Source organism: Myotis daubentonii, chromosome 7 (assembly GCF_963259705.1).
Source record: "Myotis daubentonii chromosome 7, mMyoDau2.1, whole genome shotgun sequence".
NCBI lineage: Eukaryota > Metazoa > Chordata > Mammalia > Chiroptera > Vespertilionidae > Myotis > Myotis daubentonii.
Genome location: NC_081846.1, coordinates 70,072,633 through 70,099,342, shown reverse-complemented (window position 1 = coordinate 70,099,342; position 26,710 = coordinate 70,072,633). Strand labels below are relative to the sequence as shown.

The following is a 26,710-nucleotide window of genomic DNA, read 5'->3' as shown; positions in this document are numbered from 1 at the left end:
AGTACGTGGCAGTAATGCACCTCCCCCATTGTAGCAACTGAAAATAGCTAGTCTTGTTGCACCTCACCCTTCAGAGCACTATGGCAATCAAAAATGCCCTGGAATGGAAATTCTTCCCTATTTACCCCAATTCAAGATTTTTCCCCAAGTCCAGTCTTTCCTTATAATTAATTCACAGCACAAATCTTCTTAATAAAGGAGTCTCTTAGCTGTTTCTACATCCTCACTTTCTCTTTTTTTGTTTTTTTTAATTGTTTTATTGCTTAAAGTATTACAAAGAGTATTATGTATGTCTCCTTTTTTTTTCTCCCCTTGACCTTCCCCTAACCTCCCATACTCCCCAGTGTCTTGTGTCCATTGGTTATGCTTCTATGCCTGCATACAAGTCCTTCGGTTGATCTCTTACCCCCCCCCCCCAACCCTCCCCGGCCTTCCCGCTGTAGTTTGACAGTCTGTTCAATGTTGCTCTGCCTCTGTATCTATTTTTGTTCATCAGTTTATAATGGTCTTAATTATCCATAAATAAGTGAGATCATGTGGTATTTTTCTTTCATTGACTCGCTTATTTCACTTAGCATAATGCTCCCCAGTTCCATCCATGCTGCTGTAAATGGTAAGAATTCCTTCTTTTTTACAGCAGCATAGTAAGTGCCCATCAGCAGATGAATGGATTAGAAAACTGTGGTATAGCTACACGATGGAATACTATACTATCCCACTTTCTCTTCAAATCTTGACCACAAGTATCTGCTTTTCACTTTCATTCTTCTACCAAAGCCATTTCTTTATGGTCATCAACAGCCTTTGAATTTCCAAAATCCAATGAGAACGTTTCATCTTTATCTCCCATCACCATTCTGCTGCATCTGAAATGCTTGTCTTAACTTAGAAATATCAATCTCACTATTTTCTAAACCATAATATTTTTACATCTCGGTCTCCTTCAAACAAACAAGAAATTGAAAACCCTCTTTGCCTGATTGGTTGGTTCACTTCCTGCATCCAGTAAACAAAATCCCATGAATCACCCCTAATTTCTATGGTCTGCAGTAGCTCTAAGCATCATATGATTTCATGTTGATGTTCAAAGCAAAAGAAAAAAGTGTCCTTACCTTTTTTATTTCTTTCATACAGAATGATGCTTTGTAGCTATAGACAAAAGACTCAGTGTCTTTATGCTTCAGCTTCCTTTCCTCTAAAATCAAGATGATAGTATCTACTATGAAAGGGTTGAGAATTGGTATAAAGATTAAGTACGTTAGAATATACAAACTACTTTGAACCTTGCCTGGCTTGGTATAAGTGCACAATAAATCTTCACTACTATCATCACACACCCTTGCACTAGCACTAATCACATTGTAAGTGTTTGTGAGAGTTATTCTCCTCCCACCCCCACCCCCGTCCCCAGACTGTGGGAGATCATGCTTCATGCATCATTGCATTTTCTGTCTGCAGCACAGTGGCTGGTCCATAGTGGGCCTGCAATACATAGTTGCTGAGTGAGTGGATTACTATCTGCATCCTTCATAGCACCCAGCACATGGTAGGTGCTCACGAAATATTCACTGACTTGAATTTGATAGAAATTAATTGATCTGGAGAGAATACAGACTAAGAAGTGCCATAATATTAGGTGAGGCATAATGAGTTTAAATTTTAAGATGAGAACAATTTCCTCTGAGGCTCTTCCTTGTGGTTGAATCTAAATCAGTGGTTCTCAACCTTCCTAATTCCGCGACCCGTTAATACAGTTCCTCATGTTGTGGTGACCCCCAATTTCATTGTTATAAATTGAACATAATTAAAGCATAGTGATTAATCACAAAAACAACATGTAATTATATATGTGTTTTCCGATGGTCTTAGGTGACTCCTGTGAAAGGGTTGTTCGACCCCCAAAGGGGTCACGACCCACAGGTTGAGAACCGCTGATCTAAACTGATGTATAATTCCACATTCTTAGCAAATTTAGAATTATTTATTTTCTATTTTCTTTCCAGTTTCAGTTTCCATATTCCAACAACTCTCTGTTTTTATTCTCACAGCATTGCTTAGATAACCAAAAAAACCCCACAAAAAAACAAAACAGACTGATATCTGTTATCATCTTCATCAATTAGCTATTGCTGCGTAACAAACAAACACAAAATCTCAGTGGCATACAGCAAAAAACATTCACTTCTCATGTGCCTGTGAGTGAGACAGATTAGGTCAGGCTTGACTGAACAGCTTTGCTCCGAGCTGTAGATTGGACTGCCCTTGCCTCCTCATTGAGGATCAGCTTCTGTTCAGTGCCATATGTATTTATTCTGGAGTCCAGACTGAGGGGTCAAGTAGTTACCCAGGGAAGCTCTTGTCTGGGTCTTAGCAGAGAAGTAAGCAGGAAAGTAGAAGTCTGTATTGTATCTTAAGGTCTCAGTCTAGAAATGAAACATTATTTCTACTCACTCTGCACTGTCCAAAGCAAGTCATATGGCCACACCCAACATAAAGACATTGAGGAAGTAGAAGTTGCTGCTCTAGTGAGTCTCATGGCAAAGTATTTAAATATATACATCTAATTCAAGGAGATGAGCATTATGAAGAAATTTAAATTTACCACACCTCTTTCCTGATTCTGGTATTCATAACATCTTTCCTAGGCAATCAGATTAGCCTTTAAATAAGCTCCTTATGTCTAATTTTCCACATGATTTGTGCCCCAGATTTTGTTATGAACCTTTTGGTTGCAGGCAATAGAATACCCAGTTATATTATCTCATATAACAAAAAGTCTAGAGCAGTGTTGGCGAACCTATGACACGCGTGTCAGAGGTGACACGCGAACTCATTTTTTTGGTTGATTTTTCTTTATTAAATGGCATTTAAATATATAAAATAAATACCAAAAATATAAGTCTTTGTTTTACTATGGTTGCAAATATCAAAAAATTTCTATATGTGACACGGCACCAGAGTTAAGTTAGGGTTTTTCAAAATGCTGACATTCCGAGCTCAGAAGGTTCGCCATCACTGGTCTAGAGAATGTATTTCAGGATTGGGTTGAAAGTTCAACAATGTCATTGAAGTCTCAGGTTTTTTGTAGATTTAGGTGTTGTTTTTATCATGTTATCTTTGCTTGCAGGCTTGTTGCCTCATGGTTACAAAATTGCTGCAATAGCTCCCAGCATCACATGATTTCAAAGCAGAGGAAAAAAAGAAAGTATCTTCATACACCCCTCTTCTTTTATCAGATAAAACAATCTTCCCTTGTAGTTTTCTAGGTTTCTTCCCCTTATATTTCACTGTCCAAAACTATCTAATCACCCAAAGCTATAATGGAAGCAGCAGTCATTGGATAAAATTTCCAGGTGTTGTATTGTGAGTAGACTCTAAAAATAAGAAGTTGGGAGGGAAATAGCATATATGTAAGAAGTCAATGGTACCTGCACACTCTCAAATAATTTAAACTACCTGACTTAATATTTAAGATCCTTCATCAACACAATTTTTCTCCTTTGAAAGATTAATACATCAAGATTTGTCTAAATAAGAGAGGGTGAATGTTTCCCTCAGCACACTACGTTTTTTCTATCATTCTTCCCATCGCTGATGTGTTCGTTTTCCTCTCTCTCTTTCCCAAGTGCCCGTTGTCCCCTCTCTTAACTCTCCTGTTTAAGTCTCACTTAGTCTTGAGGATTCATCTCTTCTCTGGGAAGTCTCCCATGGGGACTCAAGGCTGGTCTGATGCCCTGCCACATCCTCTCCTTGCATCTGTGCTTCCCCAGTTACTGGACTTTTCATGATGAAGTGTTTCTACCAGTTTATTTCTATGCTTCCTACTAGACAAGACATTTTTAGCGCATAAGTCACGCGTCTTGGTTATTATATTACGCTGCCCTTCCTAGTTCCTGGCACAGAGCAGCCACTCAGGATTTTCATTTGCAAATAACTGAGTGAATTAAACAGTAAATGCTCTAAAATGCTTTCATGTCTTCTGTATCTTCCTAACAAAAGAAAATTTCTCCACATTTTAATATACACTTGATAGAGAAATCTATTTTTCTTAAACAGCCCTCATCTCACAAACATCTCCCCCGCCCCACCACACACAAACCACATCTGCACTGAATGTCATGAAAATACCTACACTGCAGGACACCTTTCCTAGCACTTAGTACCTTTTCTGTCACCTCTTATGTTGTTTGGTTTATTATTTAAATACTCCTATTAATTCATACAAGATTATAAACTTCTTGATTTCTATTTTATCATCTAACATGCCTACCTCATTGCTATAATGATACAAGATAATAAATATTTGTGAACTTGATTTGGATTATGATTTTCATTAAAGGAGTTTATACTTTATAGCAATTATTTCTGATTATAAATCTAACCAAGGTAAATTATTCTATCTGAGGTTCTAGGTTATTTTTTTTTTAATATTTTATGTCACTCTTTCTTATGGTGGTGGCTCACTGTTTTTTAACATAACTTTGATATTTTATTATTTTCCTCTCTGCACTAGGTTGAGGCATCTTGACCTTTCTGTCTCTTGAATAAAAAATGCAGTTTCATATTGTAGTACGTTAGTATTAGTTCTATAGCCTTAATCACTTCCCTCCCTGCTGGGTTGTCCCAACTTCAAGCCATCACTTTTCCTAAGAAATGAATGAAAATCATGACTTCCTTGAAGTTTCACCACATTCCATTTTGACTATCCCTTTGTAATAATATAGTATTTAGATTTCTATTATGCTGCATTTTATATTTTCTCCTCTATTCTGCTAAAGATAACTTTTAAATTCATTGAAAATCTCCACACATTATTCAGATGATGTCTTTTGGGCAATCATTCAATTAATTTTATTGAACTTCTAGTATATGCCAAACATTGTCTAGTTACTGGGATCCAATAATAAAAGAAGTAGGCATAGTTCTTACTTCCCTGAGCCTAACATTCTAAGCAAAATGAGCAACTAACCAGTGAATATATCACTGTAATATGTAAGGTGGGGAGAAGTGCTCTAAGAGAAGTAAGGCAGGGAAGTGACCTGGAGAGTTCCTGTTGGCAGGGCTTGCCAGTTTTTTAAAGAGTAAATAGGCTACAATCAGAAGGTGGCATTTAATCAGAGACCTAGAGCAATAGAGTTCCATGTAGAGGAAATAATAAGTGCAGAGTTCAGAGGCAGATGTATGGACAAGGATCAGCAGTGTGGGCAGAGGGTTGTAGGAAGTGATGCAGGGGAGAGGGGTAGCAAATGAAACCAACTAATGGGTGGAAGGCCTGGTCTTGAGCTGCCTTGTAAGTTGGGATAGGGAATTAGATTTCATTCTGAGCAACTACTTGAAGCTACTAAATATTTGTTTCTATCAGTAATAAACATTTATGCTATTTTTTAAAGTTTGCAAATGGATTTGTGGTATCGGTTGCACAACAAAATACATGCACTTAATGCCCTGTACGCTTAAAAATGGTTAGAATGGTACATTTTATGTTATGTATATTTGACCACAATTTCAAGTTCTGTAGTTGAATCCTGTGGGCCAGAATCCGTGCAAAGCACTGGTGACTCTAAGAATACATGGATGATGCAGGCGCTCAGGGTCTACTCTGAGAAAATGTATTTCATATATTATAAATGTAAATACACAATGCAAGGTGGCATAAATCATGTTCTAAATGAGAGGGCTAGGCTAGGATTTCATCCAGCGTGTTCTCGGAAACATTAGCCTCGAGAGATTCCCTTTGAAATTACCCGAATAAGTGTGGGAAATAGTGATTCTTCAGTCCCCTCATGGAGATTCCCAGGAGGCCTTGGCACATCGCAAGCTCTAAAACAAATATACATAAAAGAAACTGGTTAGCTTTGTTTAACCCGATGTTGCTAAACCATTTTGACCACAGCCCTTTCCCCCACATCACCTATTAATATCCCAGAGAACTGGTATTCCAGAGAACCTATGCTACTGGAGACACAAAGTTGAGATGAGAGGGATAGAGTTTGTGGAGAAAGTGCTCTCTGGGCTGAGCCCAAAAGAAAATGGGATACTTAGATTAGAGGAAGGGCATTTGAGGCAGAAGAAATGTTTAGAAATTCACTTCCAAGTTAAGTCTCCTGGCACTTGCCTCGTCAAATATCATTGAGCCACAGAATGAATTTTCTAAGTATACTGACAAAATCATAATTTTGATGATCATTGAAAAATTCTTCTAAAACACTCAAGACATCAGTTCATTAAGATTCATTATTTTGTAGAAGTTTACTTAATTCTCTTTCATTATTTTATAGACAACAAAGTTAAGCCCAGAGAGACTATAATTCACTCAGGCACCCCTACTTAATCGGTGTTGGTTTTCTTTCTCTGGACCTGGGGTCCTGTTCTATAAGGGACAGAGTTATGGTCTTTCCATGCCTGCAATAGACACTCTGGAATTAAAGCAAAAAATTGATTCCTATGCAAGATGCAGATTCCATCATGCAGTGGATAAGGAAACAGAATCAAATTAAAGAACAACACAAGCTTGGATTTTAATGAAGCTCATCTTTGTTTCTTTTGCAGATCAAATTTTTGGCTCTCATCTGCACAAAGTGTGTGAACGTGAAAATTCCACAGTTCCGCGATTCGTAAAGCAATGCATTGAAGCTGTCGAAAAAAGAGGTGGGTAACTGCATATGCAGCCATGTCTCCCCTTTACTGCACACGACACAACCAATGCTCAAGTTCACAGTGCCACTTGATTTGCCTGGGAAGCTGTGCAGTTAAAACCTGACTTTTGTTAATCAGTTAAGAGGATCACGTTTCTTATTAATTTCAGTTTGTTTTTACAATAGGGACATCAGTAATTCTCACTAATGTTCTTTTTTTTTAATATTTTGTCTGTCTGACATGTTGTTGATTCAATTGCAAACTTCTTGTTTTCAAGCCAGTGATAAAACATTCATAAAATATCAGCACTCCGAGTGTTAGAACCCTCCTAACATTCATGCTGGTAGACGTTGTGCCAGAACAATTTTTGGTAAGGCCCCAACATTACCCAAGTGAAGCAAATAGCATTTCTACTTGCAAACAGTGCTATTCCATCTCCCATGTGTTTCTGGTTCAGTCAGAATGCAGCTAACCGGTTTTCCTGGAACAATTAACAGACGCACCTCCAATGTTAAGATGACCTTTGATCCTCATATTTCAACATTCTGTTTTTCATCTGATATTATTCCATCTCACCGAGGGGAACAAAACAAAATCCAATTGACTCATCATTGCTATGCGAGTCGATCTGTGAGGTGTTTTTCCTTCAGACTATGACTTCATTCCTTCAAGGTCATTTTCCCTGGAAAATACATACAGTAGATGCAGAATCTCAAAAAAAATGTATTATATAAAAATATGAAGCTTCATCACCATCTGTTACAAGTTTACAACATATCCCCAGGATCTGGGGGGATATATATCACATAAAAGATAGAGGTGTTTTCAGAAAAAAGAATTGGTGAATCTATTCCCATTTTCAGCTCCCAATCTCTTCAAACAATAGAACCAAGGAGAGAAAATCTTTACCAAGTTATCTGCTAGGACAAAGCTATTTTAATTCTCTCAGTGTTACCTGGCTTTATTATAGAAGCATAATAAAAATGGTCTGCAATTTCCAACTCCTGGAAATTCATACTTTAATTATAGTGTAAGGACAGCCTTGGGATCCTATTATTCCCATGTCAGTAGGGAATGGAGAATAACAAGAAGGGGACGAGTGGGTAGGGAAAGTGGATAAAGAGTGTGGCTTCGGGGAAAGCATATCAACACATCAGAGAGAACAGCAGAGAGTTCAGAGCGAGAGTAGAAAACAGTAAAAAGCAGAATGAACACGAGGAGAGATATCTGTGAGGAATGGAGTCAATTCAAGTTGAGAGAGAAATGCGTTTTTATTGCATGTTGCAATCTCATTTAATTTTGCAAGTACATATTTGAGGAATAAATATTATTTAATAAGTACTTAAAGCCAAAATGGATCACTGAAAATGTTATAATGTTATTATAGCCAATAGCTAAATAATCATTTTCAGGAAATCTTCATTCACTTATAAATACTCAGCACTGACGGTGTGAGCACTGTTATATTAGAGCAGAAACCCAAATGGGGCTTTGGGGGAACCTGTACCTAATAAGATGCGTGCACATATGAAAAAGGGCTCGGCACCTCTGTTTATGTGCTTAACCCAGGCAAGATGCCAATTCTGCTAGGCACAGCCGTGTGGCGTGCCGATACCATAACACTGTAGAGTGGGAAATATCTGAAGATAGACACTGTGTCATTCGTTCATGCCATTTTGTTGGGGTTTTTAATAAAATAAGACAATGTTTTTGCTGATGGGAGCAATCATATCTGGCATTATATTTCATTGTCTTGGTGTTTACTCTTAAAATGAATTTGTAGATCCAGTACTGAACAGGCACGAACCACACATATGATTATTAAAATAATTCCTAAGCATTTTAACGAAACTCAAAGACCACAATTCCACAAAGAAGCTGATCATTCAAAGCACCTTGGCAGCCTCAGTTTAAAGGAACTCTATGGAAATATTCAATAAAAACTCAGAGGCACGGGATAACCCTCTCGCATCATTGCAAGATTTACAAGTGTGTACTTTTGATAATATTTTTCTACGATCATTTTGTTGGATTAATATTCTCACATTTATATGCCAATTCTATTTACTCAAAGTGCTGTTTTTACTAAATTCTGGCATCCAGCACCTTAGGACAGAAATAATTTATGTGAAGCTAAGTCCAATGTTTATGCAGGCTTCTGATGACATTTTATGCTGGGGCTGGTATTAGCAAGTAGCATAGGAAGGTGCCAAGTCTCTCGGCACGGCTGGGGCTCAGCACATCTAGAGCCCTCTTTCTAATGGCCAGGTCCTCTCTCAGCCAAGATACTCAACTGCAGAGTCATGGGAAACACTTATGGACCAGTGATGGGAAAGGCACATTTCATGAAAACTGTGTTTACTCTCACCGTCTTAGGGAAATGGCCTCAATACTCATTACAGTAGCACAAGGGTTGTTATAAAAAAAATTCTTTCCTTTCCATCTTTTTTCTTTAAGATTATTTCTTCACCTTAAAAAAAAATCATCAATAAGCCCTAACTGGTTTGGCTCAGTGGATAGAGCATCTGCCTGCGGACTCAAAGGTCCCAGGTTCCATTCCGGTCAAGGGCATGTACCTTGGTTGCAGGCACATACCCAGTAGGATGTGTGCAGGAGGCAGCTGATCGATGTTTCTCTCTCATCAATGTTTCTAACTCTCTATCTCTCTCCCTTCCTCTCTGTAAAAAAATCAATAAAATATATTTTTAAAAAAATCATCAATAAACTGTAGATGTCTTTTTAAATGGTTTTCTAACCATTTATTCATTGATTTATCCATTTACCCACCCATTCATTCATTCATTCAGTTAGTTACTTGCACTGGGGCAGAACCAAACTGCTCATGCTTCTGTAGTTTCCTTAGGGAAGTTCTACCCAGTGCTTGGCACAAGATGCATCCCTGGTAAGGTGGTATTAGTTACATTTTAAATTTTGCATCTCTTGGACATGCCTAGAAGAAAATCTATTAGTGAGCCGAATGTAAACCAATTTAGCGAATAACTTGTTTAGTGTGTTTCCTTATCTTGATTTAGTTTTTGCCATTCCTCTAAACCACCAGAGCATTTTTTTTTTCCCTCACCAGCGATTAGAACTGGATTAAAGTCACTTCTGTGGTTTCTGACATTGTCTGCTCAGCCTAGAAAATATACACAAAACTTAGAGGGCAAACTGGAAAGGAGCGTGCTAGTCTTTAAAGCTCTCCCACGTGGTTCATCTCCCTTGCTTTGCCTTTACAGTTGCACACTATCTAAGTGAGACATCATAAGTTGCCAAGGAAAAACTTAATTTATGTTTCTTCTTCCAACAACATTTCTGTGAAAATATTGAATTATTGGTCGTCGGTTAATGCTCAATACATATGGTAAACTGACCAAAAGTATGAGATCATATGACCCACTTTTGAGGTCTGGGGAACAAGCATGTAGAGGGAGGCATTTTGATATACAGATGGAATGTAGATCTAAACAGTGAGAAGTCCATGAAGTCCATTTTGCACTGTTTTATAGGTACTTTGTATAGTTTATGATGACCTCAACAGTGTATAGAAATAGCTTACTTAAAAATAAGGTCTCTTGTATCTCTTAGAGGAAAGGGACTAGGATAGTGGTCAGCAAACTGCGGCTCGTGAGCCACATGTGGCTCTTTGGCCCCTTGAGTGTAGCCATGAAGTTTCAATCTCACAGAACGTGCGCGCCCGCATGTGGTATTTTGTGGAATAGCCACACTCAAGGGGCCGCAGTTTGCCGACCACTGGACTAGGAGATGTGAACTAAGCAAAGTATATAGTCTAGCAGTTCTTGTTATTATTGATTTGAGAGAGAGAGAGAGAGAGAGAGAGAGAGAGAGAGAGAGAGAGAGAGAGAAATATCGAGGGTATGTACTCTGACTGGGAATCAAACCCGCCACCTTTTGGCGTACGGGACAATGCTCCAACCAACTGAGCAACACCAGTCAGGGCCACAGTATGTAGTCTAAAACTGGTGTAATCCATAGTTCTTTTTATCAAAGCATATAATGACTGACACCTCTTTGTGAGGGTCCATTATTTAGGAAGAGCCATACTTTGTATGTGACACACTGTAAGCACTCAATAAATATTGGTTGAGTGATGTAACAGGCACTAACGTGTCTGTTGCATTTGTGCAAGTAGCTATTTAGGATCTTCTATGTGCTATTCTCTATACCAGAGATTTTCAACCTTTTCCATCTCATGGCACACAAAAACTAATTACTAAAATTCTTCGGCACACTAAAAAATATATTTTTTGCTCATCTGACACAAAAAAATCGGTATAATTTTGATGTATTCACACCATTTGACTACTGTTGTGTTGGCTGTTTCCTTTTTTTTTTTACTTGACACTGTAAGAGAAAAGAGGTCAGTGCTCCTGACTAAATAGGTATTTTATGTTTTAAAATTCTTGCAGCACATTGGTTGAAAATCGCTGCTCTCTTCTAGCAGCTGAGAATTTAGAGGAGATATACTTAAAATAAAAAGGTACACAAAAAGCAAAAACAGCAATAACTGCTGTGAAAGAAAAGAACAGATATAAGAAGAGAGAATAACCATTACTATTATTTTTTTTAATGTAGGGTAAGTTAGCTTTAAAATGACTTAAGAGTGAGTGGGGGAAATGGGGAGAGGTGTTGGTCAAAGGATATAAAGTTTAATTTATGTAGGATAAAAAAATCTAGATATCTAATGTCTATGATGACTGTAGTTAATATTGTATTGAATAGTGGAAATATGCCAAGGGAGTAGATTTCAGATGCTCTCATCACACACACACACACACACACACACACACACACACACACACACACACAAAATGGGACTGGGTAAATAAATATGTTAATTACCTTGAATGTGGTAATCATATCAAATCATCATGTTATACACATTCAATATATACAATTTTCTTGTAATACATTTTTATTGATTTTTGAGGGAAAAGGGGAGGGAGAAATAGCAACATCAATGATGAGAGAGAATCACTGATCAATGGGCTGCCTCCTTCATGCCCCCCACTGGGGCTCAAGCCTGCAACCCAGGCGTGTACCCTGACCAGGAATCAAACCGTGACCTCCTGGTTCATAGGTCGAAGCTCAGCTACTGAGCCAGGCATATATATATTCAATTTTTATTTAAATGACATAAGAAAAGCTGAAAAATAAACACGTACTTGTCTGGTTTTAGCCTCCTGTTGAGACCAGGAGAAGTTTAACCTGGCTTGATTTCCCAGGTAATTTTCTTCACACACTGTGACAATGCAAAGAAGTCACTTGGTGTGAGCTACTCAAGAAGACTTTCCTTAAATGGCAAGCCAGTCCTTTTCTCTACCTAACAACACCAGCCATTGTAGAAAACTTCTTGTATATACTAATGGAGTGAATTGAATGAATGAGCATATTTCTACCCTAAATGCATTTTAATGTATCCAATACATTTTTGGGGTTGGTAATAGGATTTTTTTGTTAAATCATTTAATTTTATTTCGATTGGCATTCATCTTTTTAAATATGTTTTAACAACTCATTCTTCCCTCATGATTCCCAGTTCTGGTTAATATGCCCTCCAACGATTTAACAACATTAAAATCATACCTAGAGGGATCTGTTGGACAACAATGTGCATGTAATCAACACTTCTGAACTGCACACTTAAAAATGGTTATGATGGTATATTTTATGTTATTTTTTAACCACGATAAAAGGTAAATGACACCAAGGTTTCAAATTTGATGATTCCAGCTATAAGCTACTTTGCAGAATGCCTCAGCAGATGCTAATCAACAAGTTTGTCCTCTCTTTTTTCTGGAACACAAAACACTGTGACAAGAATGATACACAAACTTACATATTTGACTCGGTGCCTGGAAGCCACCCCGGGATCCATAACCTTGCTTAAAGATTTAAGGAAGGCCTTTAGTCTACTCCTGAGAAGGTCCTTGGCCTCGAAAACTTTCTCTCTCAACTTGACTTCTTAGCAGCTGTTCTATTTTTTTGCTGTCGTTTGTTTGACAGGATCCAGTTATAGGTTCCGCTGTCTGTTTAAAGAAACAAGGAGGCCGTTGGCTTTAAAATCCCCTCGTTGCTTGTGTGATCAGCATGTTCCCAGGCTTTTCTGCATAGTTTGCCAAGCAGAGGGACTGACCTTTCGTAGCAAACACTTTTTCATTTCAAAACGCTCACTTTGATTTTTGTCCCATTTTATGCTCATTCCAAACTGTTTACAACCCACTAAAAATGACTGTGAATTATATGTTTGTGTAATGGATTCCTTTTGTGGTTGGAGTGGAATGTTTACTTTGAACAATTAGTTATCTTTGGGCAGATTATAGCATCTTGGAAAAAAATGGCTGAAATTATTATTATACCTTAACTGTTTCTTTTTGGTAATTCCCCTGCTGTTACATAAAGTTTTGAGAGAATGTCACATTAACCAGCCATGACATGAGAAACAAAATCTATTTCTCTATGTGAATAATAATTTGGAAATAATATGTTAATACTGTAAGAAGGCATAGTTACACACCTATACTGATCTGACTCAAAAAATTCAGCATACGAAATCACATAGACATTGACTATATATATATATATATATATATATATATATATATATATATATATATATAGAGAGAGAGAGAGAGAGAGAGAGAGAGAGAGAGAGAGAGTTGCATTTGTATACTAGGTAAGGCATGCACATGAATGTATTAATACATAAATAACAGGCATGATTGTAGTATAGCTGTTATGCAAGAGATATACCAAGCAGTATACTTGTTAATATAATTTTCCTCATATGCAAGTCAATGCACCAATCTGCCTCTTGAGATACTACCAATTGTTCACTTGCAAAGTAAAACTTCACATAATCTTTTCCCGTTGCCTGAGAATCCAGGCCCCTAAAGTGCAGATCGGATTGCCTTCACTAGACAAGCTCTGCTCGCAGTTCTGCTAATTTTGTACTGTTCATTCTTTCCCACTTTGGGATAATCTATTATAGTTGGATCCAGGCACGCACTAAAGGCTGATACTTTCATGAAGAATGTGCAATTTGTACTGTTTAGTTTGTGACGAGATTCTTGAAAACTTTTTATGATTCTATCTTGTTCCAGAGAGATTTCTGCTTGCTAGTTTTATAAGCAGCAAGTGGGGAGAAAAAAAGTAACAGAAACAAAACAAACTGATAAAAATTACATGCTCCAAAAAAAGAAAAAAAATCAAGAGTTCGTGATAAGCACTTTTTCTTTTTCCCCAGAGAATATTTGTGGACTGAACAAAAATGTTTCTGAGGGCAATGACCTATGTGTTGCTGCTTTTTTTCTCCAAATGCTTGCTTTTCATGCCTAAAGTTAGGCACCCACATGCATTTACAATAGAGATGGTCGGCAAAGGATCATATGAAAGTTTGCAGCGAATTTTTCTTTGTTGTTACTTCTGGGTTAAAATTAAGTCCAGTTTCGTGTTTTGGTGTTTTATTTGGTTTTGTTTTAATGCAACCCAATGGCAACCACCTTCCTGACAGTGATAGTGTTGTGCCGGGTCCAACTTGGAATTGGCTCTTTGGGGTAGTCATGCTGGGGCCGCTGTGTCTGTAAGAAAGCCACATTCAGGGCTAGAGGGGAAGACAAAATCAGAAGAGAGTAAACAGGAAACAGCCAGCAAGAGTACAAAAGAGAAAAAAGAAAAAGACAACTAAAAGAAATCAGAGATGACAAGGTGGAGAGAGAGAAAAAAGCTGGGCTTTGCAATTAAGAAAACAAATGTAGATAAAAGGGCACACTTGTGAGGTCTGTAATGAAGGGAAGGCAGAGTATTGAACCAGTTACCATCTCTCCATAGTTACCTAATCCTGTTTCTATGTTCTAGAGAAATTTACTCTTGTTGAAGAAAATGCTTCCTAGTTAAATCTTGCCACGAACAGCAAGCTTACATCGAATGTTCACAAATTCTGTGTGTAGACCTGGTTAGTAATTAATTCACTGTACTTATTAGTGACATTTAGTGGAGTTTATCTACATTGAGCAATACACAACAGTCTTATTATCAAACAGAGAGCTTAAACACTACAGAAGTTAATGTAGGAATAAATGTGCAGTTCAACAACCGGAAAGGCTATCTAATGTATCCAGCAATGTGGCTCTGGTCAAATCACTCGGCGGATATTCCCACACTCTCAAGTCCAGAATGCATCAGAATAAATAATGTCTCTTCCCAGATAAAGCCTGGGTCAGATTTCCACCCTCCAACTCCACTCCCACCTCTATCCTAAAATTTAGGTTCTTAACATACTTTTTCCTTGGAGTCAATTGGAAGGAAACAGTGCCAAAGTTAATACCCTTGGCCAGTTATTTTTAACCTTTTTTCATCTCATGACACAGATAAACTAGTTACTAAAATTCCATGGTACACCCAAAAATATATTATATTACATTTTTTGCCAATCTTACAAAAACTCTGTATAATTTTGATTTACTCACACTGAATGGCTATTGTTGTATGGGCTGTTTTCATTTTTTTAATTTGACAATCTAAACGAAAAGAGGTCAGTGCCCCTGACAGAATAGTCAGGCTTTGCATATTTTAAAAATTCTTGACACACACCAGTGGAAAATTGCTGCCCTAGGCAATTAGCCTCTTATTATAAACTAGAGGCCTGATGCACGAAATCCATGCAAGAGTAGGCCTTCCTTCCCCTGGCTGCCGGCACTGGCTTCCCTCTGGCACCCAGGACCCTGGTTGGCTTCCCTCCGGTCTCCCGCTGACACCTGGGACCCGGGCTGGCTTCACTCCAGCCCTGGCTTCATCCGGAAGGACATCAGGTCTAATTAGCATATTACCCTATTATTATAGACTAGTGTCCCAGTGCATGAAATTCGTGCAAGAGTAGGCCTTTGCAGCCCCGGCTGCCTCGGCCCTGGCAGCCCTGGCTTAGTCCTGGACTGGATGGTCGTTCTGCTGTTGGGCCGTTTGGTCAATTTGCATATTACCCTTTTATTATTATAGACAGAGAATTTAAATGATGCAATACCTCAACAGGCCTAGGTATAGTACTCTAAAATAGCATATCATGGTGTCATCTACATTATAGGAGTTCTGGGTTCAGGATCTTTTTTGTTATAAGCCCCTATAGCCAGAAGTTAATAGTTCAGCCATGAAAATAATATTGGCTCAAAATTAACAGGATATTTTATCCTGGAAGCAAGCATTTACAAAATTTGGAAGAAATTTACGTGCATTTGGAAAGCTTTCAGGTTTTTGGTAAAAGAGAACAAAGAATAATAATAATAATAATAATCACAAATACAGTTAAAGATTTTCAGATATTTGGTACTTTGAGATTCCAAAATGGACTTATAGCTTTTAAGCAGAATTTTAAAAATTCTTATCACAAAATGTGGACCAATTGGTTTAAAAAAATTATCAAGCCTGGCCATTGTGGCTTAGTGGTTGAACACTGACCTATGAACCAGGAGATCACAGGTTTGATTCCCAGTCCGGGTATAAGCCCTGGTAACGGGTTTGATCCCCAGTGTGGGGCATGCAGGAGGAAGTTGATCAATGATTATCTCTCATCATTGTTTCTATCTCTCCCTCTCCCTTCCTCTCTGAAATCAATAAAAAAATATATATTATTTTTAAAAAGGAAATATATTTCTTTTAAAAAATTATCAAAACTTTCACAGCAGTGTGACTCAATTTTGTGAAATAATCTGTTATTTATTGGTTGAACAAGAATCTATACATTATATTTTCATAGGCATTTCCCTAGAGTTTAAAAATTTATGAAAATTAAGATGTTTTGAACTCATCCAGGAAGCTACAAATAAGAGCAAAATATTATACTATTTTGTGGGTTTTCTAATGAATAAGGTTCCCTTTTAAAACATCTAGAAAAAAAAGTGCCCTTTCCACGGAATTTTTACACTTTCAAATGAAGTGTGTCCAACTTAAGCATCAATCATTAATCTACATATGTATAGTAAACAAGACATGCACATTTCAGGAGAAGTGTTTGCATTGGTCTATATCATTGGACATGGCATATTTCCTCTGTAGGATATTTTAGAGTAATTTACTATCCTTTAAAGATTCCTATCTTGGTGATTCTAAAATCTGTGCGAGTTTATTTTATAGACTAACAGGCTGTGGAGTTAGGAATGTTTTTGTTGGGGTCAAAATAATCTCTCTTGCTAGTTTTATCCCTTTTTGTCAAATTTTATACTTTGCAAGCCACTTCCTATTTTCAGGTCAGAAAAGAAAATCAAACAAAAAAATCAAGGGTAAGATAGTTTGAGAAGAAAAATTAACTGTGTAAGACCAAAATAGCTCTGAACTGATGCTGCTGGAAGAGTTCTTGAGGTTATAGTAGAGTGTAGCCTCAAAAGGTGCAATCACACTCTTTTCAAGGAAATATGAATGTCCTAAAATTTAGGGTAGAAGAAAAATATTTAAAATATTATATTTAAAATAATACCTTCAGTATATTGTGTATTCTTTTATATCAGGGCCATGGATTTAATTTTATTTCCTAACAGTGACACACAATGGATTCTCAGTAAATGATGACTAAATGGATAAATTATATTCAGCATTGCTTACATCATTGCAGTGTTGCACACCACTGCCACATCTGCATATGGTTGAAACTGAAAAGATCAATGATCAAGTGCTGTTGGTTGAAGGCAGCTGCATGATGTGTAGAGAATAATGTGGTTTGCAAATCTGCTTTTTAAACATTTAAACCAGTCCTGATGACAGTATATTCTATTGTCGTAAATATCATTCTTTTCCATCTATACCCGGCTATGCTAAACATATGAAGTTATGTTTCCTTATGGATCTTATGCTCATCAACTTTTGGATACTACATTTAAGTTCACCATTCAGCCACTAAAAGAGTATCAGTTCTCTATTCATTTTCATCAGAGGAAGTCATATCCTATTAGGCATTGTTTCAACACCAGTAGCCTGCTGTTCTTAATAAAGTAATTGAATGGCAACTATGACTTGTAAGTGACATGCCTGAGACTAGTCAGGCATAGGCTTGGGTCCCATAACCACACGGAAAGTTGAGCACCACATCTTTAATTCAGACTTTGAATACTAGGCTGGAGCGGTTCTGTGTTAGTTTACTTCCATGTGAATATCTCACCTTCTTGATTCAGTTCTTATTTTCTATGTATACCTCAGGAAATTTTTATTTTAATGATATATTTTTAGTGGGAAGAGTCTTTCAAGGAATTTCAAATAAGAAATATATGGTAAACTATATAGACTTATCAATATGAAGCTAATGAAGACAGGATACCAATATTCTAACTTCTGACATGATTTTGTTATTGGATATTGATTTCATCTTCTACAGATGTACTTCATAGCAAAAAAAAAAAATGTTAAGCTTTGCTGATGCTATCAAAAGCTCTATTACAACTTTGAATACACCAGTGTCATTAAAATGGAACTATTATCTTTCTTGCTTTAAAAATGATGCTCTTCTTATGTTTTGCATTTTTGACAGTCTGGGCTAGCTTAACTCTTTAGTCTCCCCACAGGGAAGAAGATGCCTAACAGACAGTATTGTAATTACTATAGAGAGCTTTCTTTAATTTCATTTTGAAGGCAAGCAGTTAGTTGGCATGAATTAGAAATTGCATAGCATATTATCAAAATCCATGTGTTTGGCCTAGAGTTTGACAGCATAAGAAACATGCATTTCCTCTGGATTTAATTGTTGACTCTGATATTTTATGCTACTCACTCTCAGTGTAATGTCAATCATGTCTAAAGCTTCAGTGATTCCTTCAGTCACATAAAGCCCTATATGAGAATGACTATATAGCTCTTTCTTACACTCAAACCTGAGGTCTAGAAACAACCCTTCTTGAATTTCCCTCTGGCATGCAAGCTCAAACTTACAAACTGAACTTATCACATTCCCTTAAAACCCGTTATTCCTCCTTTATTCCTTATTTCAATCAGTAGCATCATGACCTATTTTCCCCACTGCTCTAAAAAATATGTTGGATATCTTAGATTCTTCAGTCTTGTTAGACACTACACCATGCACCAAGTCTAATGATCTCTACTTTCTTACCATCTCTTGACTCTCATTCTTCCTTTCACCCTCTATGTTCTTAATTGGGCCTCCATAATTTATTTTGAGGTAAACCTCCTAATTGATAGCAGTGCCTTTGTTCTTATTTCTGCCCAGGCCACCATCCTCAATGCTGCCAAATTATCCCTCTTACGTATAAATGGGATTGTGTTATTTCTTCATAGAACCCTCCATTGGTTCTTCTTCCCCATAAGGATAAATAAAATTCCACACTAATTGTTCCCATTAAAAATGATAATCGTATGAACTTTGTCTACTGCCCAGCTTCACATCCTCATAAGCTGCTGTTTATGCTCCAGAAATACAAACTACACGAAGTTTTATAAAAGCTTATATTCCTTCTACTAGTATGTGCTGTCCATATGCAAAGACTCTCTCCCTACCCACCTACCTGCTAAATTTATACTTATCCTATTGTACACAGCACAAGAGTCACTTCCTCCAAGGAATATTCTCTGATTGATATCATCAACCACCTTTCATGGTCTCTTGGGCATTATGAGGGCATCCCTCCAGCATTCCCGTGACAGCTTTGCTGTTGCATGGGACTATGATGGCTGGTTTCCCCATCCAGAGTACAACCCCTGATTCTAGGGATTGTGTCCGGGTTTAGCGGTCTCCTCGGTGCCTAGCACCTCTGAGCTGGCATATGGTAGAGGCTGAATTCTTGATGGATGACTAAATGGATAGATATATGGATATTCTTCTCATAAATTCATCCATGAATTCATCCTTGGAGAATCAAATCCTATATACTGAATATTCATCGATCTGCTAGAAAAGATAATATTAAGTGGTTCTTTAAGCATAATGTGAAGTCACATTATCCAGAAGGTATAGTAACTACCTTAAAAGTGAAGATAAGGTGCCTTGTTTATTTTTCCCCTTTGCGACACGGTATAATACCTCATGCATGCAAATACCATATTAGCAAGAGCTTCAATAGTATGGGACAGGACAGATATGGAGCAGTGAGTGGTGTTCATTACAGATTTTGGACAAAGCATACTTCCTCATCCTTAATAGGGAGAAAATAGTTCTCTCGACAAATGGTATTAAATTGTTTCATAAACCTGAGGGACTCAACTAACTAAAGCCAAATTTGATGTTTTGGAGACCTCCTGGTGTCATCAGAGTAGAATCATCATCTTTCTGGTTCAAAAAGAATGTTCTTTTCTATAGAAACCTCTAGGCATTGTAACTACTTCCCTGTAAGTTTGTGTATAATTTTTCCCATTATCACCCCCAGGTCTCATTCACCATCACCACTTTCCAGGCATATACCATCCACTGAATAGCCATGTTTCTGATTATCTTTTCCCAAATGTATTGGCTTGCGTTATTTAAGGCTGAATCTCATTTTATTATTTCCTGCTTGTATTTCTAAACTCCTTAAGTCTATTTGTATGATTCTTTTGTCTTCACAGATGTCCACAGTTCCTCCCAATTTAGTATCATCAGCAAATTTAATTAATGCTCTGTTTACCTCTCCTTCTAATGAAACCAGTCCCTTGTTTCATTTCATCATACAAAGTAAAAATGTATTGGCAATAAAAAGAGTCTGAAGAAATGTTCCCTCACTGTAGGAGGGGAAGTGAAGAATACAGCAAAGAACCATGTGGTGAGGAGTGGACAGGGCAGCGGGGTGGTGAGCTCGTTTGCTATTGCCCTAAAGCAAAACCTTTTTCACAGCAACCACACTTTGGCAGATTGCCTGGGTTGGTGCTGGTGTGTGTGTGTGTGTGTGTGTGTGTGTGTGTGTGTGTGTGTGTTCGCATGTGTATATTGGCAGGTAGCTACATTACCCTGATGATGTTTTATTAAAGATACATTTATTGATATATGAAAAGCATATTTAAATCTAAAAATGTATGTACAGATATAAGCTAGTAACATTCAATCCATAGTATAGCTACAAACCTAGATACGGATAAACACATCTTCACATTTATACAGGCTCACAATCACTTTCAGTGAGCTTTTTCTAACATTCACTACTGTCTAACGTTGTATCTCAGTCCTTAACTTGATAAATGCTTTAAATCCAAATTACCCTTTGGCTTTAAATAAAATTCTTATCAATAATAGATTTATTAGAATAAGAAAAAAATTAACTGTATCCTCATGCAAATTTCAGTTAAAAAGTATATTTTAACCTCTAGAATTAATAGGCTAAAAAAACTGAGCTTGATCAGAGAAAGAGTTTCTGCTTGTTAACATGAAGGTAATTAAGTTTATGTTCAAATAATTACATTATTATCCTTTGAAACTGTAGTCATACAGATATGGGGTGATTTATGTAAGAAAACAAAAATGGCATTTATTTAGCACCCACTGTGTGCCACACATAATGCTTTCCAGCAAGAGTCAATAATATAGACTTAAAGCCAGTATTAATCACTACCTGATACTCATAGACTATATTCCTAACTCCAGTAAAATCTTGTAAATATTTACCATATTGTAGATGAAGAATCTATCTTTGGAATGTGAATACATTAGTATAAAGTCATCGACTCCACATAACTTTCAAGTATATGCTTTGATTAAGATAGACAGATGGCAGAGCAATGTCTCTATTGGTAGGTGCTGAAGACAATGCATGTTCACAGTGTTGAAATGAAGGCTGACAAATACTTTCTATACAGCACAAGGTCGCCAAAGATGTCCTCACCAATGGATGGTGTTAGCAAAATAGTGACTGGGAATATTGTTAAGTAGTCACAGCCTAGTATTGTTTTTCTAGTGAGAAAAATCTGATGCATAATTAATGCATTCTTATAAGAGAATTCTCTCAGATGCCAAGGCTTTACAGGCAGAACTCCCATAAGCTTTTAGTGGAGGTTCTTGCCAGCACCTGTTACAGAATAGAGCTCTTACTTTTCACACATAATCCAAGACTGGCCTGGAAGACTGACTTGAAAAAAAAGTAATATAGTGAAACCTTCTTGTAGTGTGTCCCCACATAAAATATACTTCTTTTAAGTCTTGGTCTGATATACATATGTCCATGTTTTCTATTCAAATGCTTTTCCCACCAGAAAGGCTTCTTTTCACAAGCTTTTTATGGATAGGAACAGATAAAACATTTTGTGTACTGGACAAACCAGTGGAAAAGACACAAAAGTGGGAGATTTATTAGGCTAGAAACTGAAGTAAGGCTAGAAATCAACTCTACTTTACTGAAAATAATTCTAGAGATAGAGTGTAGATTCCTGAGGAGCCAACAGAAACAGCTAGAGCACTATGAGCCAAAAATCAAGGACCATAGGTCAAACTAATATCATTTGGCCATATTTTCCCATATCTTTACACACTAAAATACAAGGAATTTTAATATTTAAAGGATATTTTACTTAACCCCATGGATAAATCAGCTGGGTAATGTCTTGTATAAAGGGGAAAGAGTTCAAATAATTCTTAAAATTCCATATTTTTAAATTAACTCTCCCAAAGTCTCATTACCAAAAACAAAAATGAAGATGTGATGGTGCCTTGTTGAACTAAAATTGTTGGAGAGTGCACAGGAATACTCTTTCAGGAACAGCCACCTCCCTTTAGAGGTGTTTGACGGGTCCTCTGTCCTAGTATTTCTAACATGGCATATGCGAATGAAGAGTCCTTCCTACTCCCAGTCCTGGGTCACTTACTGTCTCTGTCCTGTTCGACAGGATGGTGAGCAGGGGGATGCTTTCCATTTTTTGAACATTGCCCAATAGTACAGTTTTAGCTCTATCTGTATCACAGGATTTTACACCTGATATTGGTAGGTAGCAGGGTTAACAATGGAAGGAGTCTGAAATCATGAGAAGACAGTTACAAGCCTGTTAGTGAAATTTCTCACAGGACAAAACATGGGTCCTGAACAAGTACAACTAGGAATGGGCACTCATTTTCCCCCTTCCTTCCTTTTCTTTGCTAGATGCATTTTTACTACACAGTGTACCCTTGAGCACTGTGACTGACCTCCAGTACCTTCCTCCTGGCACACCTGCCTCAGAATATCATTTTTACCTTTGCTTGAAGTCTCACTCTGAGTATAGGTGTTTTAGAAGGTATCAGTAATTCAGCATTAAATGGCTTTGTCTCTTGTTAGAGTATTTTGAAGCATCAGGGAAGAAAGGAGTTTTGTTTTGTTTGTTCCATAAAGTAAAGAGAGGCAAAGGGAGACATACTGCCACCTGGAAAAGTCCGATGTGTCCACTTTTCCTCTCTCAGGGTTTTGCTTGGAGCACACTTTGCTTTTTTTAAACTTGAACAAAATAAGGTGATTATGTTCTTTTAATATTCTGGACAATAAAATAATAGAAATGTGTTTGTTTCTGGGGAGAATCTTTGTTAACAGTCTTAGGTAAGGTGTGTTTGAAAACTTGAAAGTGGGCTGTGAATCTGGGATCTCCTGAAGCAACCATTGTTCAGGGCCATTAGTCTCCAGCTGAGACTGAAAAGCCCTAAGCTAACTTACTGGGGAGACTTAAGGCCACCAGAAGGATGAGAGGTGGCATCATATGGAGCAGTGGTGTGCATGCCGGCAGCTCCATACACAGCAGGTGCAGAAGAATGGCGCAATGGGAGGAGCCCCTAAGACTGCTTTCTGCAGGCCCCAACTGGGAGGAGACAGGCCTGGTTTTGCAGAGATCTCATGTTTCCAATGAAGAATGGTGTGCCTCTTTACATAGTTTCAGTCTGTACAGCAAAGCTCTATATGGATTCATGTAAGTTCAGCTCCTGAACCTCAGTTTAGAACATTAGATTCACCTAAACAAAAAATCGTTGTATAAGCTGTCCCCGCAGAAAGATAGATTATTTATTACACTTTCCGTATGATGGAAATTATCTATAACTAGAGGCCCAGTGCACGAATTTGTGCACCAGTTGGGTCCCTCAGCCTGGCCTGCGGGATCAGGCCGAAACTGGCTCTCCAACATCCCCCGAGGGGTCCTGGACTGCAAGAGGGAGCAGGCCAGGCCAAGGGACACCACTGGTGCATGATAGAGGCCGGGGAGGGACTGAGGGAGGGCTCCAGGTTGTGTCCACCCATCTTGCTCAGTCCTGATTGGCCAGACCCCAACAGCAAGCTAATCTACTACTCAGTGCATCTGCCCCCTGGTGGTCAGTGCACGTCATAGTGAGCAGTTGAGTGGCCTTAGAATATCATTAGTATATTATACTTTGATTGGTTGAACGGACAACAAGACACTTAGCATATTATGCAAATTGACTGAACGACCTAACAGCAGAACAACTGTCCAAACGACCTTCCAGACGACTCCGTTATGACACCCACTGGTGCCAGGCCAGCCATGGCGGGTGTGATACAATTGGTTGGGGGGCCCGCCATCACCCTATGATCCCCCACAGAGGGAGGCCCAGGCCACCAGCCAGTGGGGTGATATTCAAGGGGCTCCACGATTGCGCCAAAGAGGGAAGCATAGGGCACCCTATGTGGGGTGATCAATGGGAGAGGGCTCCGCGATCAATCGCCCCACAGAGGGAGGCCCAGGCCACCGGCCAGGGGGTTATCGATGGGCGGAGAGAGCTCTGCGATTGCCCCAAAGTGGGAGACTCAGGCACCTCTGCGGGGTGATCGATTGGGGGACTCCGCAGAACCAGGCAACCGGGGCTATGTGATGGTGGACGCGGGCAGCCGGGGCTGCAAAGGCCTACCCCTGCATGAATTTTGTGCATCGAGCCTCTAGTTATAATGATAAGAATAAATCATATTTAAGGATAAATTGTGTTTAGTCAGGTTGAAAAATGTGCCCCTTCTCCTCCAAATCTTTAAGCCCAGTAAAAGCACTCCATTTCCCTGTATTTTGGTATACTTGAAAATGTCAGGAAATCCAGGCAGGGTAAGCATTTAGATAATAGTTACTACCCTTTGGATTATCTTGAAACCAACATGGTATACCCAGTTTCTCTCTCTTTTCCCCCTCTTCCATTATGTATTATATTTTGACCTCTTACTCTTCATCGCTTCTTATCCCACATCCTACACAAGTGAAGTCTTGTTGCATTTGCCTTCCTTTTGGCTAAATTCTGCTCTCAGAATAGGATTTCAAAGGTTAACCTGCACTAAAGTGCACATGATTTGGGAGGTTTCATTGAAATTCCCCCTATGGGATTTAAAGAGAAAGGAATAAAATTCTAATTGTAGAATTTTAGACATAAGCAAAACTGTGCAAAAGGAATATTTTAAGACAGAATTACCTTCCCAAAAGTTCTGAAAAAAAATACCACAAATATAGTCCTTATAATAAATGTCAAGACTAACCATAAAGGCTGATGCCATAAAGCCCAATCTTCAGATTTTTATCTTCTTTCATTTCTGTCTTCTAGAGCACTTCACGAGTCAACTATAGTGACTAATCATGGATTTTTCTCACATTATTCCCAAAATTCAAAATCTGCCAGCCCTTGGGGAAAATAGGGAATGAAAATACTATTTATTTACATTTCATACACTGGAAATCATTAAATGTATTTGGAACTTGATTTCTTACCCTTAGACAATCAAGTATAATATTGTGTTAATGAACATCAACTTATGTAACACACTTTGTTTAGTATACTTTCTTTCTATGGCAACAGATTTAAAAAAATGACAGATGCTAAATATCCAACAATGGATGCTAATTGTGTGTGTGTGTGTGTGTGTGTGTGTGTGTGTGTGTGTGTGTGTGTATCACACACAAATATTTCAATAAGATGTTTGATGTGGACCTATGTGACAAAATCATCCAGCAGCAGGAAATCTGGTTTGTATTACACTAGTGCTAAATGAGTTTAAATAAGGGAATGATTGGTATTGGAATTTCTTTTTTAAGTCAACAAGAAATGTTTTAAGTAATTAGAGTGTGTGCAGTTCTTTCCTAGATGGTTAGCAGCCCTCAAGTAGTCAAGAATGAAGCTGAGAAGATAGGTCTTTCTACATTAAAAAAAAAATGTTTGCCTAATCTTTCCACTTATTGTGTGATAATAGAAATCAAGAAAGCCAACAATGCTAGCTATGGGCTTTTATCTATACATTTCTCTTTGTACCAGCCCTACTACCATGAGTGACAAAAATACAAATTGTCCAGGGATAGTTAGAGCTTCTAATTAGGGAAAATGATTATGTCTTTTCAGCTTGATTACAGAGACCTTATGTTTTTTCTCCAATCCTGGGTGCGATTTGTCTAATAATGGAATAATGGAATAATAACTAAATTTTGAGATTTCTACTGTGTCTCTTGAAGATCTGGAATCTAATATTACAGGTTTTAAAGCATCTTTTGGCTAAATTAGAGAAACAAAATAGAGCAATCCAGGACACAGTAGATTTATGATAACCCTCCAAGTGAGCCTATGAAAACATAAAACCGTGTCAAAATAAAAAAATACAATCTTTAGCATAATATTTTAGAAATAAAATAAATATTATTGTCATTCTCGAGTACTACATGTGTATATATACACATATAAGCATACACAACATATAAAACAGATGGAAAAAATGAAATAACAAATAAAACTAGAATCATTTTTATAATCCCACTATGTATAGATGAGCACTGATAACAAGAAAATGCATTATATTACATATTTTACATTATATATTAATAACACATATTGCTTAACCATTTAGGATATAATGTGAAATTGAATGTATATCATAATGGTGTTTACTTCTAAAGTTGGCTACAGAGCATATATACAAACTTGAGTGCATTGATCAAATGTGTTGTATATGATAAAATATTTTTAAAAGCGGGTGTCATTGCCACTAGTGGTACATGAATTTGCATGTGGAATTCACTTACAGTGCCTGGAACCAATGCTGGTACTATACCTCTGTAATATCTGAACTGTGCATTCTTTGTTCTTTGCTGTATGTATCCCCAATGCCTAGTATACTTTTGCTAAATAGTAAGTATTTAATCAACATGTGTTCACTTGCACAGAGGGCTG

The 26,710-nt window shown here is 37.7% G+C and overlaps 1 protein-coding gene across 1 annotated transcript in view; it reads left to right on the top strand.

Moving 5' to 3' along the window:
- Positions 1–26,710, top strand: part of ARHGAP15 (Rho GTPase activating protein 15) — a 677,426-nt gene that overhangs the window by 420,721 nt on the left and 229,995 nt on the right. Inside the window, exon 10 of the mRNA XM_059704560.1 lies at positions 6,550–6,648. Within this exon, the coding sequence (XP_059560543.1) occupies positions 6,550–6,648 (99 nt within the window). The remainder of the gene's footprint in view (positions 1–6,549; positions 6,649–26,710) is intronic.